General features: G+C 44.7%; 1 protein-coding gene across 1 annotated transcript in view; it reads left to right on the forward strand.

Annotated features, from left to right (window-relative positions):
- The window catches only part of DDX31 (DEAD-box helicase 31), a 47,079-nt gene that overhangs the window by 19,002 nt on the left and 11,593 nt on the right, over positions 1-16,484 (forward strand). Inside the window, exons 16-18 of the mRNA XM_084299247.1 lie at positions 1,405-1,544; positions 7,065-7,146; positions 13,166-13,277. Of these exons, the coding sequence (XP_084155373.1) occupies positions 1,405-1,544; positions 7,065-7,146; positions 13,166-13,277 (334 nt within the window). The remainder of the gene's footprint in view (positions 1-1,404; positions 1,545-7,064; positions 7,147-13,165; positions 13,278-16,484) is intronic.

The raw sequence follows: 16,484 nt of genomic DNA on the forward strand, positions 1-16,484 counted from the left end.
CTGTCATTTCAAACAGGAAGCTGGGGGCACGAAGCAGATTTCATTTTTGTAAAAGATTTATAATTAAAAGAAAGGTTAGTTGAATTCAGCAAAACTGATCTAGAGATTCTCCTCTATCAAGTGACACCTGGGTAGAAAGAACAGTGCACAAAGCCTCAACAAAACAGCCTTTTAATTTCTACCTCATCCCTTCAGGTAACAAATTTTATTTTAATTTTGTGGTTTTTTTTAAAGACGAAAGATTTTGTAGCAGCTAGCTAGTCAGAGAAGGCTGGGGAAGTGAAGTCTTTAATTCCCAGCTCTGTATATTAATATAATTTACCAAAGATACAGTTGCCAGTGTTAGAACGCAGTGCAAATTACCTCAAGCCCTGGGAGATTTCTGTGTGTCCAGAAGGCGAAATCTCAGCTGTCCTGAGAGCTGTGTCCAAGAGCAAGGACCTGCAGGGAGCAATTAGATTGCTCACAGCATCTTACTCACACCTCTAGCCAGTAGAAACTTTGCCAGAGGGCACAGGTATAAACACTAGAGTGGGCTTTGGTTGTTGGTTTTTTTCCAGTTAAACTGCTGAGGGCTCATTTCTAAGCAGTATCTCTGTGCATGTTCATTTTTCCAGGAAAGAGGGGTAGGGGGAGAATAGGGGAAGGCTAAAGGGAGGGAAATAGGTCACCCTTTATCAGATCTTGCAAGTGGCTGGGCATTTTTGATCCCCAGAGAAGTAAACGAGGGGCACCGCTATTTGGGGTGGGACGGAGCTTTAAGCAACGTTTCAATAGCGCCTCGCAGTTATGGGTGGAAAGACAACTGCTGCCTGAAGGACGTACTCCCTCATCTCTTTTAGGTTTCCTCTACCCAGTAATGTATCCAGTAACCTCTGATTTGGTTTAATTCAAACAAAGCAATTTAGCCCAACTCCACGTTTAAATTTGTCATGTTTTATTTCACGGCTTTTCTCCCAGAAGCAGGCAGCTTCTTGCTTCGGATGTATGGGCACTGCTGAGGGTTGTTTGGTTTGAGGTTTTTGTGTGTTTTTTTTTTTCTTTTTCTTTTTTTTTTTTTTTTTTTGAGGGAAGCAAACAGGTTCCTGACGTGCCTGTATAGAAATAAAATGTAAAAGGCAAAGAGAGACACTGAGATGGGGAAAACTGTCCTATTATCTGAAAGTTGGCCAATGTGTCACATTCACATGTCAAAAAACTGCTGTGGCTGAGGGGGTTGAGTGATGGTTACAGGGATGAGTCCGATGGGCTCTTCCTAAACAGACTGATTCCGAGGCAAGTACAGCGTGTGGGTTTTGCCCAGATCCCCTTTGTTTCAGGCGAGCGGGCTGAGCGTCTCGTTTATAATTAACACGCCGTGTTCTGTTAATTCCTCCTTTCCCTTCTCGTGTTCCCTTTTTGAAGTATAACGCTCCGGCTTCACCTGCGGAATACATCCACCGGATCGGGAGGACGGCTCGGATTGGCTGTCACGGGAACAGCCTGCTTGTCCTGGCGCCTTCGGAGGCAGAATATGTCAGCTTGCTGGCTTCTCACAAGATTAAGTGAGTCAGAAACGCGAACAAAAGTTTCAGCTCATCCTTGCTAATTAACCTTCCGTGGCACTTTCAGCGGGACTGTAGCTCGCGCAGGTTTTAATAAGAATTTATTAATTCTTGTGATCCCGGACCAGCCCCAGACTAGCAAAAGGAGAGGAGGGGGAAAGCGTGCGAAAAATCAGCAGCCTGACAGATTGTGTGCAGGCGAGTGTGTGCGGCGAGGGGCAGAGAGGAGACGGTAGTCGGAGATCCTTTGCACCCGGTTGTTATCTCCGTGGCCCTGGGTTCAAGCCGTGGCTATGCGGAGATCACAAGTCAAATGAGCCTGTCAAATGCTAACTGGCCATCTGCCTGCATAGCACCATATTGTCAGAGATTGTGCTTTCGCTTCAGGAGAGATCCGGCGGAGAAATAGCTAGGGAGCTGTGGGTCATAGCTGGCAGGTAATTGGCCCAGATAGGTTGTGTAAGTGGCTTGTGACAGAAATAGGAGAGGCTTTTGCGAGTGGTGAGGGCTCAGTGTGGTCCTGGAAGGCAAAGAGGGCAGTGGATTCAGCAGACCAGAACTGGGGTGCGTTTCCTGGCTAGCTGAGAAAGCTGCTCTTACACCGGCTGTAGCTAGGGCAGGGGAATAGGCAGCAAGGAGCCAGGCTGGTGAAGAGCCAGCCCAAAGTGCAGTCAGCTCTGCTCGCACAGTTGTCCCTTTGTGGGGGGGAAAAATACCCTCAGATTTGCTATTCAGGAGCACTCTCAGGTCCCAAGCCTCCTCGGCAGTCAGCTGGAGATACGTGACTCCCCTTGCTCCCTGCTTTGCTGTCTCTTGGCTTTTCAGAACAGCGGAGTCCTTTTAGTGTTGTGCTGGTGTTGATGGAGCCCTGTAAACTCGTGCACAAATTAGTTCCCTTTTATTTCTCGTGTTTATGTCGGGTGGAGCTGCTTGGAGCTGTATTTGGTTTTGCATCCTTGAAACAAACAAATGTTGGCAGTAAATACAGGCTTATTCTAGGCTGTGAGCCATTTAGTGGTCTAACAAAGAGCCATCCATCATCCCAGGTAACTATCTATTAAGCAGACACCAGCAAGACATGGAGGGCTAAGCTGACAGGGTTTTTTTTCATGTAACAAACAGCACTGACATTTAAAGGTGAAATCCCACATAATTGTGAATTTTTAGTTCCAACTAGAAAGTTTTATTTTTCTATTTTACAGCATTTGGGGAAGGCTTGGAGAAAGGAGAGGGAAATTTCCCTCCTTTTTTTTTTTTTTCCCCCCAATTTTAAATGTTAACGCTTTTATCCAATTTTGTTGTTTTTTTTACCAAGTTTAAGGAGCGGTGTCAGTCACCCACGCTGGTAATTATATCTGCTAAGGAGACCTGTTGTTGAGCAGCCGCTGTTCGTCAGGCATCTGGAGAAGACTGTGCTCAGTGTGCGGAGGGAGGTTTATGTGGATATTTTTCCTCTACTTCTCAAATCACTACAGCCAAACAACTCTGGGGACTGTCTTTTCTTGTTTGGTTGGTTTCTATTCTTCATAAAACGCGCTGCCCCGGAGAGAAGGGACTTCCCAAAAAAGGAGTGTAATTCCCCTCCTTTGACCCCTGGCTTCAGATGGAAGGAAATGAGTGGCTAATTGGCATGGGTGGGCGATTCGGCCTGGTTGCAGTCATGTGTCCTCTGCTCTTCCTACATGGTGTGAGAAGGGGGCAGCGGAACAGAAGAGAGAGCTGATGAATTACAGAGAAGATGCGGGAAGGCAGCTTGAAGCTAAAGGCAGCAAGTGCCATCAGCACAAATTGCCGTTACCCTTCATAAACAGAGCATTACGCTGATAATCCTGACAATTTAATTCAGTGCGGTGGTGAAAGACAGCATGTGTCGGACGCTCTCCGATCCTCTTAAGCACTGATAATTTTTGTTTCTTTATCCTAAGGCTGTGTAGCTTTTGATTGGGACTGCACGAGTTACTGGACTTTGCATTTTGTTTTAATTCTTCGCTTCAATTTGAAGTCTGTTGTTTCTTACTGGGGATGAGTGTGTTGTGAATTGTTCTTTAATTTTTTTTTTCTTTAAATGAAATTCCTGCTGGGTTTATTGAAATGTAAATACTTCATAAAATATGTATTTCTAAGAAGACAAAGCATGAGACAGGTCCTTGCCGTCTTTGGTTGGTGTAAATGAGTAGTTCCAGTGCCGCACTGATTTGCGGTGGATGAGGATCAGACCCAGAGTTTTTTCTTAAACCCCTCCACCCACCCCAGCATGCTTGGGAGTAAGTCCAGAAATGTTGAGGGTTGGAAGTAATGAGAGCAGACGTGGCTTTGTTCCTGGATGAAAATCCACTTCGGAATTAGGGATGACTGCCTTTGAAATTGGAAATCGCTCGCAATTAATTTTCACCGGTACCTGAAGCCTCTCCTTGGCTTCCACTGTGGAAAAGCAGCATTAACCTTTGCCAAAGCGATCTCACTTTGGCTCTGCTGAGATCAGCAATCCCCGATGGGTCTCGAGAAAGCTGCGTGCCTCTCTGTAACTTTCTTTTCAATCTTTGTGTGGCTTGAAGTTGTGGCTCCTCTACCCAACTGTAACCGCATACGTACACGCACACTGATGTTCAGTGTGCATTTCCCCCCCCCCCCTTTTTTTAAAGGTTAGACTCCAAAATGTTCTGTCTCACCTCTAAGCATAACTAACAGATTTTCCTTCAAAGGCAGAAGGCAAGGAGCAGTAGAAAGTCAGCGAGATTTACTTTTTTTTTCCTCCTTTTGCTTATGTCTCTTTCAGCTCCTTCAACTGCAATCTAGCAGCGCCTGCCTCGACAGCTATCAGATAATTTCTTTATCTCCTAACGGCGGCCTAACTAATTTATAAAGGCAAACCCATCACCGTGAAGGCACGAGTCATTTCTCTCCCCTCTCCGTGCCGTGCTCTTCTCTCCCCCCCTGCCTTCGCCCGCTCCCCTCGCCTGATGCTCCCCGCTGCGAACCAGGTTCACGGCTCTGTTCGGCTGCGAGCTGGCGGCGCGCCAGGAGCGGGGAGGATCGGCGAGGGGGTGACACATCAGACAAATCAATGTCAGGGGGTTGACGTTTTCATTCAGCGCCGTGTCAGGGCAGCCTTTTGGGGAGGGGGGAAGGGGAGGGATGCTTCTTCGCTCGCTTAAGCGGTTGCCGTTTATGTTTTAATTTGCTGTTATACTTTTCACAAACAGAAAGACCCTCGGTTGTCTTTTTCTGCTCCGTTTCCCTTTCTCCCCCATCGCTCCCCCGCCTTTCTCGGCAGCCTCAGTGGAGGAATCTGCTCTGTTGAGTCCCAGCTGCACAAAGATGGGGCTTCTCTCCCTCGTAGGGTATCTCTTGGCCACGCCAGCCTTTACCTTCCAGGCTGTGTGATCGCTTCTCTGAACCATCTCTTCTTTCCTTGTGTTGTGACGAACTGGCTGAGGTTGAAAATGCAGATTGCAGGAAGAAAAGGTATTTGTTGCTTAAACTGGGAGGGGACAGGGAACAGGCCAGGATCACAGTATCCTGTAATGAAGAGTGTGGTAAAGAATCACCTGTTCCTCCTGGACAGGGGTTTTGTGAACCCTGAGTGAAGAGGAAGGGGAGATCCTTGTTACAATCTCCTCCTACACTTCACAGAAAATCATCAGTGCCTCCTTTCAGAAGCCACGTACACCTGTCTGACCATATGAGAGCTGGTAGGCCCCCAAGATTTACCTCTTCCTTAAACTGTTGTAAACCCAAATGAACGCCTCGGTTTCCATGCATTATTTATAATTGATTCTGGTATAAAAAGGCAAAGAATCTCTTTTCTAGAGATGACCTTTGCCCGTTGCTGAAATGCAGCAACTTGAAAATTTGGGCTCACAAACTTCAGCTTTTATTCTCTGAGTAATTCCCTTGGAAATGGGACCCAGTTTGGATGCAGCTGTAATATTAATTGCCTGAAGCTGCACAGCTGTTCCTGTGCTGTGTCACCTGGCGTGTGTGTGCCCCACAAGGCAGTGTTAAAGAGGACAAAGAATATCTAGTCTCGTGTAAAAGCATCTCTAAATGGGACCACTCACATGCTTTAAAATGAATCAGGTTCTTAAGTGCTAGTGGTATCTGGGCCATAGCAGTACCCAGCAGCGTTCTGCAAGCTGGACTGGAGAATAAATCATCTGGTTGAATCTACAGGAAGAATGTGAGTCGACAGAATGAAAATAAATGCCCAGTGTGAAACCTGGCTAGGACAGCTGACTGAGTCGCCTGAGTTTAAAAAATAAATAAATAAATAAAATGTGTCGGGTCCCTAATGGGCAGGGCTTTGGCTTTGCACTTTAGAGGAGAAAGAAGGTGAGTTCTCAGAATGGGGAAGGAAATCAAACCACTTATTTGGCATCAGAGGTGGCTTTTGAAGCTATAAATGAGTGGGAGAGCATGTCCGTCAGGTACTGTGTTTCTAAGCCCTCACCCAGGCAATGTAGCAAGAGGTTGGGATGATGTAAAATGTTGTGGGAGAGAGGTGTGTGAGACTTGGCTTCATAGGAAAAGTTCCCTGGGATCCTGTTGTTTCTCTCTGAGTCAGTGTGAGAGGAAGGAGCTGTGTCTCTACACAGCTTTAGTTCTAGGTCTTCAGCTTTGTGAGCATGGCCACTAACGTGGGTGGAAAATATGGTGTGTAAACGTCAAAACACTCTGTTCCTTTGGATGAGGGTTGAGCAATGTCTCTGATCTTTAAGAGAATCCAGCAGCTAAATCAGGGGAGATGAGATGTAGGAGAAGCAGAAAAGTAAACTTGTTCTGGCAGAGCTGAGAACACAGCAAAGTGAGAGCAGCACATCTTTCTAGCCTGTATGTGCAGGTCTCAAGTCAGGCTCTTTCTCACACTTGCACAAGCAACAAAATGCATCTGCTCCCTGCCCATGGCATCTCATGGACAATGAAATGGGTGACATCCTTTGGGTTCAAAGTGGAGGTTACACCTTATTGTTATAAAGTAAACCTACATGAAACATTACTGTTACGAGCTGCTTGAACTCTATACTGAGAGTCTTTTACTGGAAAACCAGTAAAAGAGAACTAAACGTTTCCTGTTTGTCTTGATGCTTTTCAATGCAAGGAAAGAAAAGTTAGGGAAACAGAAATATAATTAAAGGCATGGATTTTTTTGGTGGTTAGTTATGCTGGTTGAGAACCAAGGAGCCTTTCAGTGGACTGTTTTTATTTGCCACCCTCAGTGATTTTGATGCCCTGTTTGTACCAGATTGTGTGTTGGTGACTATTAATGGTGACAATGTTGGTAAAATGTTGTCTCTGTTCCAGTGAAAGCACCAGTTCAGCTGGGGCTGAGATTTTGTATTAATGACATTTTTGGAGTTGCTGGGGGAGTCGCTAAGACCTTGTGTATTTCAGGGATAAATGCTTAAGTTGAACATATAAATCTCAGTCTTCTTGCAATCCATTATCAGCCTGAAGTTTGTTACATGCTATGTTTTAAAAAGTAGAAGAAATCATTGACTTTTTTTTTCTTTGTTGCTTCAGTGTCTCAGAGATAAAGATGGAGAAGGTATTATCCAGCCTGATGAAAGACGATCGCTTCAAGTTGCCCAGACCAAGAAGCAAGGTGAGTTATTCTGCTGATTTGGAATTGCTGCAATTTTCATTTACCAGTTAAGCATCATAAATATTCCTCCCTTAGCTTCCATCTTTACGGTATGATGGTTGGTCTGTCCATCATGTCAGGCAATGCAAATAATCATAGAACCGCCTTAGATCACAGTTGCCCAATATTTAAACTGCTGCCCCCCAAAACCAGTTCCTTCTAACTCTTCAGCAAATATTTTTAGTAGACAGCAAAGGTTTCTAGCTGCAAAAGTTCTTTATTTTTTTCCCGGTGTTTCTGTTCTCCTTGGGTTTTCTGTATTAAAATACTGTTGGAGATTACAAATAACACAAAACTTATTGAAGAAATGAGCAAAATGTATTTGGTGTTGTGCTCTGTAGGCTTTTTAATTATTATCTGTATTTACTTGGAGCCTGAAATAAAGCTCTCTGTGATGACAGTCACCTTTTCATTGACTTTGGCAAATTTTGGGTCTGCCATCAGTTTGCTAATTCACAGAATTCAGTCATTTGCAGGTGACATCTTTGGTGTTTCTGCATTCTGGCAAATTACATCTTCCATGAACCCTCGCTCTGAATGGAAGTCAAGAGCGCGTCAAGCATGATGCAGCATGTTTTTTTTTTTTGGTTGGTTGTTGTTATGTCTGCTTGTTCTTTGTTTTAACATGTATGAGCCTACAACCTGCCCAGTACCTTCTCAGATGACTGTTAAGAATTGCGGTGGTTTATGTAAAGATGCTTTTAAAGACGTTCAGTTTTCCTGCATGCTTCACAGAAAGCTGCATCTGTAGCTCATGTGAGATACAGCTGTATATAAAGGTCATAATTTTTCACTGAAATCAGCCTGTAATGTTTATACTTTAAATGTTTGGAACTTGTTTAGGGTACAGCCTCTTAGTTTTTTTAGCAAGTATGGAAAAGTGCGGTTATGCTGTTTTAATGCAGAAGTTATTTTAAATAGCTTTTTTTGTGAATAAATACTTTCTTTTTCTCTTGAATGTGCTTATAGGCAGGTAACTGAGTTTACTTTGGAGAGTTTTTCAACAATTAAATCTGTGAAGTTAGTGCACTTTAGGTTTGTTACTAACATTGGATAGAACGTTACCTGTTCCAGTCTCAAGGACAAGTGTAATTTCACAGGAAGTGAGCAAAATAGAGAAGGTGGTTTGGTATTTTTATTTTTCTTCTTCTTCTCTGGAAATTGACAGTTTGGTTTTTGAAAGTGGCAGGACAAACTGCATGCTGAATGTTGTTGAATGTCAGAGCTCAATACTTCAGGAGGTACAAAATGATTGATCCATTTCCAAAATTCTCACCTAAACATCTCAGTGCCTTTGTATCCTTGCCTTTGGATCAGCAATATAAAGCTAGCAAACCTGTTACCAGGACTGATCAGGTTGGTATTTCTGCCACGCTTTCAAATTGTAGAATACTCTCTACATTTAAATGTAGAATGTTTTGATTTAAATACTCGTATTCTGCCTTTCTTGCTTTACTCAAAACAACAACAAAAACCCACAGACAAACAAAAAACAACCCCGATTTGAAAAGTAGCTATGTTACTCTCATTTTTTTTTGCTGGGTAGTGCTGCCTAGGCATGCCCTGCCATGCCAGCTGCTGTACATGAGCACCAGTACAGAAGGAGCTGGTTCCTTTCACTTGCAGTCAAAGGTGGGATTGAACTCCTGTATTCCCTCTGCCTTCAAAGTGAATGGAATTTTGCTATTGACTTCACTGGAGCTGAGGTACATCCACTCAGTCTGTAGGATAGTCTGAATCTGCTGCAGGGACTTAGAAATACAAAATTACCTATTTTTATGTGACTCAGAATCTTAAAGAATTGAGACTGAGAAATAGAGTTTCTCTTTCTGGAAAAAAATAATCTCTGTAATGGGGATGAAATTACCATAGGCCTGTCAATATCAAATAGATATCTTCAGGAATTACTTGAAAAATAAATTAAATGCAATCAAAAATTCATTTAATTTGTTAGATTTGTATTTTATTGCCATCAGAGGCTCTATAAGTGGTCTGTAATGCTTCCTGAGATGCTGCAGGGACGTGTTGATGAGTTTTAAGGGAGGTTAATCTCTCTTAAATTCCCTAAGTTTGCTGTAAAGCCAGTAGAATAAGCTGGGAATGCAACGGACACTGCATAGGACAGAGAGTGATTGAGGACTTGTTGTTACGAGGAGCTGAGCCTGATCCATTTGTGATGTTGCCGTTCGAGAGCGAGTTAGCTTTGCTTATCAGCTCTCGGTGCGTTGAGTCATGTATATATTATGGTGGTGCACACAGGAACCTCATTATAATGCTCTTCGGTTCTCATTGCCTCAACTGAAGTCCATTATAAGCACCCCGTTGGAACATGCATTTTTTGGGCTTCTGTGTGCAGCCAGGGAGCAAGCTGAAGTGCCTGTAAAATGTATATTTTATATTTAGGTGTATAAAATATATATGTGGCTATGTCTGGGTGTGTGAATGTTCACCTGCCTACAAAGAGAATAAATTTGATCTTTCAACTTTTATGGAGGGGGGCAGGGGGACTTGGCGAGTTCTAGAGAAGGTGTGTGGAGGTTAGTAAAAAGTTGTTATTAAAACAAAATCCTTCATTTTGTTTTGAAGTATAATGGAAGCAGGAGATGTTACAGCCTGTGCTTTTGGCTTTTTTTTTCTCTCCTGCTTTAGGAGAGAACTCCTCTACCTCAGTCTAGCTTTATTCTGTCTCTATCCTTTCTCCCATTAACATACTCTCTTAATGAAATCAGAGACTTTCAGTACTTATCCCAGCCTCTCAAACCTAAAAGCTGCAGTCTTTATAATTCCATGTTTCTTTCTTCTGAACGAGGGAGGTATGTTTTCTCCTAGTGAGGCTGGTGGGAGGTCCCCTGGTGTCTTGAACCAGTGAAGTCATGTTGCAACCAGGCCCGTCTCTTCTTCCAGGTTATTGGTACTGTTATTGATTACAGATGATACTAGTGGTTAGGGATCTGCCAGAATTGGCTCTTATTTTAAGCAAATACAGGGTAGAAAAAGCTCTTCTATCCCACTACTTCTCCATAATGGTAGTAATGCTTATTACCTAACAGATACAACATTCATCTGTGTGGAGAGTAGATCAAGCAAGCCTCTGGGGTAGGCTTTTATCTTCTGGGCCTTAGAAAAATGTGGAAGGGTCTCAAATTAATTGTCCTGTTCATCTGAACCAGGATGCGAGCAGGATTAAAGCTGGCTTGTGTGAGTAAAGCACGCAGGATGGCTTCCAGTACACTTCCAGTAGCACTCTTGTATTTGATCTGCCCAGATACTCGCATGGTGTGCTGGTTTTGTTTTCGCAGTTTGGCTCTGAGTCAGTTTTAAATTTATTTTTTTATTTTATTTTATTATTTTTTAAAGATGAACCTCCCTGGAAGGCAGGAATCAAACACAGATTTTTATTTTTTTTTTTCATGCCCATTAGGGGGCAATTTTAAAATGAGATCTGTCTCAAGAGGCTGAAGGGGATAAAAGACAAGGTGGAGATGGGAGGAGGGGAGAAGCTGTTTTCTGAGTACATTATGTTCCCTGCCATTTGCTTTTTTCATTTATTTCTCTCGGACTGACCTCACACTTTGGAAATTATGCACCTAGTTTTTTATCCCTCATTTTTGTCTTACTTTTTTTTTTTTTTTCCCCCAGCACCAGGAAGAAGAGATGCCTCATTTTGAAACCTAAAGGGGGGAATAAGAAAAGTCCTTTGTAATATATTGCCATATTATCACTAAATCCCCTGACAGTTGTGACACAGAAGCAAGTCACCTGTCACTTAAGCTTGAGGTCTCTTTAATTTTCTCCTGGAATTCGCACCAGGCTGTCTTTAATTTGAGGCCTTTATTGGAATTCTGAAACCTTTCTGCCTCCCCGGTGCTCAGATCTATTCTGAGTGCTGTTACAGAATGTATACAATAACCAACAGAGGGATTCAGAGGGGGCTGAAGCACTGTTTATTTAACACTCTGGAGGGATTTTCGTGCTTATTCGGTCCTGGCTACCCGGCTTTCAATATCGCTTTGACAACCGTTATGCCCTTCTCATTAATTTTAAACAGTTAAAACACAGGAAAAAGAGAAAAAGTTTTCATTATTAAAGTGCTTTACTTTTTAATAACAGAGGATTCTGTCCGCCAGGGGAAAGGGCAAACCTCACTAATTTCACATTCATATTAAAAAACGCTGGGAAGGTGACACTTTGTGCTGCCAGGAGGCTTAACAAAAGAAAAGTGATGGGGACTAGGAGGAGCGGGCGGGGTGGGAGAAAGTTTTATGTTTCACGTCAATGGAAACTTGTTAGTCGCAGCGCCGAGTGTCCACTTCAGGGAGGCAGCACCACTTGTAGTTTATTAAACCTTTACAGAGGCCCCTCGACTGGAGCCTGTCTCAGCTGATTAATAGGCGCACATGAAGTCAAACTCAGAGACAGCTCTGGAACGGGTGTGCTGTCAGTCTCTGGAGCGCACCGGGAGATGGATAGCAGAGCCCGGCAATCTGGGAGATGCCCCGGGTAGCCTTAAAACACCAACGTTGGCTTTGCTGGAGGTGCAGCCAGGCAGTCCAGGCAGCGGGTGAGCAGGACCTCGAGTCCCCACGTGCGTTTGCTTCGCTGAAGGATTACGCAGAGGGCTCCTGAGTTGCAAAGAGGGCGCTGTGCAGGGACTGGGCCTGCATTTGGGGTCGTGCTGGCGGTGGATTTGCTGTTAGGATGCAGAGGGGCAGATCAGGATCAGCAGAACGTTTTTGGGGGGGTGTCAGCAGCATCACCTGGCTTCCCCACTCACTGGGGTTCCCAGTGTCGATGTGATGTGGCTCCCCTGGCCAGCAGCAGGGCAGAGGGGATGCTTGCAGGCTGAGGGAGGGAGGGTTGTGCAGCATTAGCATGCAAATCTCCTGGGGAGGAACAACGGGACTGTTGTGGTGGCACAGGCCTAGTTACAGGGTAGTGGGAGGTGGATGTTTGTTTTCAGTCAGCCCTGGGCAGGAAGGCGAGGGGTTGACCAGTAACAAATTGCTGCCTTGGATCTGGCACTGGTTCATGTCTGAATGGCTTTTGAGCTCTGTGGTCCATTCCTGGGGGAGTTGCATATCCATGGATGCTTGGCTTTGCACTTTGCTATCAACTTGCCATCAGATCTCTTGTTCTCTTGTCCACATTTCCTCTATCTGCCTTGGTACTTTAGAGAGGCAGCCTCTTTTCTCCTCCCAGTAACAGCTTGCTCCCAGTAACATTTGCCTTCCATTTCCTGCACTGGATCCTACAGTCTGAGCATGGAAAAGCTTTTGCACATGCAAAACTGCTTTTTCAGCTCAAGGAAATTTCTTATGTCGTGCCTTTGGTGCATGGGCCTTGTCTTACTCTGGAGGAACCACCAGCAGTTATGGTTACCTGTGATGTACCGACAGGGAGCAAACTTCGTGTAGACACCAGTACTGAGAGGTTCATTTCAGTTGGCTCGGTTCACAGGTGCTGAATTTTTGGCCCATTCTCTGGGGTGTGGAGATCTCCTGCAGATCTCCTGCCCCATGAGTGCCAAGAAGAGGCCAGGCACTATGGGGAACTGCTCAGGGGAACCTACAACATCAGCCTGACTCCTGATAAAGAACCTGGGCCCAGCAGAGTCCGTGTAGAGCCTGGGGAGAGTAATTCCAAATAACCGCAGTGGAAATAGGCACTGGTATCTGGCCTGTTGAATCTGAGGAGGAGAAAAAAAAAAAAAAACGTGAGGGGAAAAAGCTACGTGATAGATGTTAGAAAACACAAAATTAAAACTGATTTGCTCTCCTCACCATGGAGTGCTTACTGGCTGCTTTGACTTTAACGTCTTTATCTATAATTTTTTTTTTCTCTAGTAATATTGAGAGGATTACCTTTGTTGGCCCCTGGGTGGTTACTGTGTGATTTTACTGTTATTAAATCTATTGTAAACTGCTTCATTATTCCTGACTCAAATTCTCTCTTTCCTCTAATCCTCCCACCGCCCTTGTAGAAATCCTGTGGTACGGACCCTCAGGAAGTCCGGGAGCGGGCCACGGTCTTGCAGACAAAATTTGAAAATTATGTTCACTCCAGTGAGGTGACCGTCCGGTGGGCAAAAAAAGGTCAGTGCATTTCTTTTCAGCTTATTCCAGAAGGGCTCATTTATAATCTGTTTTCTTCAGGGGAAGGGCTTCAGGGAAAATGCCTGGAAGAAACATTTTGGGTACATCAGGCTCCGTAGGGGGGTTGAGATGGGCCCAGAAGGCTTTGTGATGATATTAAATGTTAATTTCTTGCATCCCCATATTAAGTGCAAATGAGGTTTAATCTCGGCTTTCAGTAGGATTCACATCCAAGGACTCTGACCCAATCACAAGAGCAAATAGATGGCGTGTTGCTCTGGGAAGGTTATGGGTGACCTGCCTAACCACGTCCTGGTGCAACACCCACCGGCTGCTTTCAGTTCATGCCGGGGATGAATTTGAAGCCTGTGAGGCAGGACATCCTGGGAGCAGCTCTTAACAGGCCAGGCTCTTAGGCTGGAGGTTGTTGTGTGGGATGGGAGAAAAACGGGAGAGAGCACAACTACTCAGAAAGGCAGGCTTCTCAGTTGGAAAAAGCCAGAAAGGTAGATTTGGGGGAAAAGATGGAGAACTTGACAGGGATGTGGTAGGAAAATAAACGCTAAGCAATCTCCTGAGAGGAACCTAGGTGATGCTGCAGTGTAGGCACCCCTCTGCAAAGTGTGATTCTGCTGCCCAGTGGGGCTGATCTGGGCGTGCCTGTAACTGAATACCTGTTGTAAATCTAGTGCTGGAAGTCAGGCCCCAAAGATCCTTGACAATTAGTTGGAATTGGTTCATTAAATAGTGAGACAAGTCCACAACAAGCAAACTCTTCACGCAAGAGGCTGAACCACTCTTGCTCAGAACATACACAACTAGAGCCTTTCCTTTTTTCCAAGTTTCCACTAGTCATGTGTCTCTTGTCCTGATTGTTCTCTTTTTCACCTCTTTTGTGACTTTGATCTGACTCAAATCCTGCATGTCTTAGATTGTGTACGTGTCACTGCACTGTTTCTTACCACCACCACCCCACAAAGGTTGCAGTGTTGATTGGAGTTTTGAAATACTTTTCTCCTACAATGAAAGTGTTAGAGACTTGCCACTTAAGCAGCTTGCTTGCACCCATTTTCAGGTGCGTTGTGCTACTTGACTGGTGTATTACTTTTACTAGGTGCTCTTGAAAGTCCATGATCTTAAAACACATCCCTAATACAGTCAAATCCTTGCTCCTGCATGGATGACCTTCCTGATACTTCACTGGGATTCCTCATCCCCATGCGAACTTCTAACCTGAAATGACTGTGACAGGGTGAAGGAACAACTGAATGGCTTGGGTCACACTCAGAAAACCTCAGTGGTCTCTTTATGCAGCTCACTGTACGCAAGCTCCATACACACTTGTTGCTGACTTCAGCACCAATAACTTTTTTAGCTGCAAACAAGAAGTACAGAACATTTGTCAGGAAATTTGCCACGTTGTGCATCCCATTTATCTTGTACAGGAGTACTCCACCTCTTTCTCCTATTCCACTATCTACATATGCAAATTTTCCACTGCTGAGTGGCTTCCATAAACCCCCTCTTCCTCCCCTCTGCGCCAGGCATCATGAATAATTAACATGGCAGCTGGCTTTTGCTTTCATGGCAGACAATCAATTGGAAACCGTGCCAGCGATGCATTTGTTTCTCTCTCTTTTTCTCTTTTTCCCCATTTTCTGACCTAGTCAATGTTAATAAGCAATGTTTTGATTGCAGCCCGCTTTGAGAAGGCGAGTGGCTCTCTGCCCACTCATCCCTTCTGCCTCTCGACCCTGTATTTTCCAAACTCCAATCAAATAGTTCGGGGAAGGTGCTGCCCTTCAAACTTGATTGACTGACCAGCGGTGAGAGAGTGTGGGAGGAGGAGGGCTGTGGCTGAGCCCTGCTGCCTGAAGGACAAATTTCACGAAGAGGGGAGCCCCTTTTGGGAAACGGAGGCCTCACAGCTGAAGGGTTGCATACGAGGACTCTTGTTTTGGAGCTGCAGTGACACGCGGAGCTCAGGCAGTTGTCTTCTGATTCTTCGTGCCATTGTGGTTACAGAAACCCTGTGTTTGTCCTCTGCGTTTCACTACCTTATGGCCAGTAGTTGAGCAATTTGCCTCACCCCTAGTGTGGAAAGGGACAGCAGAGTTACAGGAGCCCACTGCTGCAGCAGGATGCTTGTGTTGGGGGGCGTTTCGGTGCATTCTTCTTGCCATTCCCCCGAGCTCTGAACGCTGGCAGAAAGCCCCCAGCAGCTTATATGGCCGTGCGGCTGGGGCTGTGTTGGGGGACCTGCACTGAGAGCTGGCTGCCAGCGTGGAGAACAGGTTATGGCACCTGTCTCATACCTCAGTACCCTTTTGTCCCCCCCAAATCAACATATCTAACCCTCATCAGATGCATCTCTTTGTTTTTTTTTTTTTCCTTTGTTTTTCCACAATTCCCCTAGAAAAGTGGGGCAGCACATGGGCAGTGGATTGCTCTGAATCCACTCTTAGATCAGTGCAGATCTGAATCTCCCCAGGCCAGCGTGGATTAGATTCGTATTGGTGTGCAAAAGCTGGAACAGCTCAAGCAGCTTCCCTTGTGGCTTTAAGGTGATGTCCCTTCATGTGAATTTTGGCCCAACCAGCACTGTTACCAGTCTTTTTGAGTTGTTTTCTTAAAGCTCTATGTCTTTGATCACAAAATTATAGAGGATGGCAACTTCAATTTTTATTTTTAAAAAAAGAACTTTTAATATCTGGCCACTCTAATTGCACATAAAAGCTGGAAAACATGGTGCTGACAGCACTGAAAGGTCTAAAGACCTGAGAGTAAGGATTAAAAAAAAAAAAAAGAATGCCACCCCAAAGGTCTTAATTTAGATTTCCTGAGTGCTGTGATGAACGTCAGCAGCTCTGAGCTCCTCAGAGTTGAGACAGTTACAGGAGCTGAGGTTTCGACCTGCTGGTACAGCAGGGCTGTTAGTTCAGTTTTGGAATAGTCTCTTGCAGCTCTCCCTGTTTTGTGAGCTCTGACTCAGGCCTGGATCTGGCAGCTTTCTGTCAGGACTTTGGGAAGGGGGCCCTCTGACGCTTTGATTCTCTAACTCTGATCTGGGGAGTTAGTTCCAGCAGCCTTTGCGATCTGAAGAACCGTGGGAGGTGAGCTCAGCCTTCATAATAACAGGATCTTTAGTATCAAACATTTCAAATGCTGCAAGAAAGACAGCTATATTAGCTCCGATGGGACCAGATT

Source organism: Netta rufina (assembly GCF_964035555.1).
Source record: "Netta rufina genome assembly, chromosome: 20".
Lineage (NCBI taxonomy): Eukaryota > Metazoa > Chordata > Aves > Anseriformes > Anatidae > Netta > Netta rufina.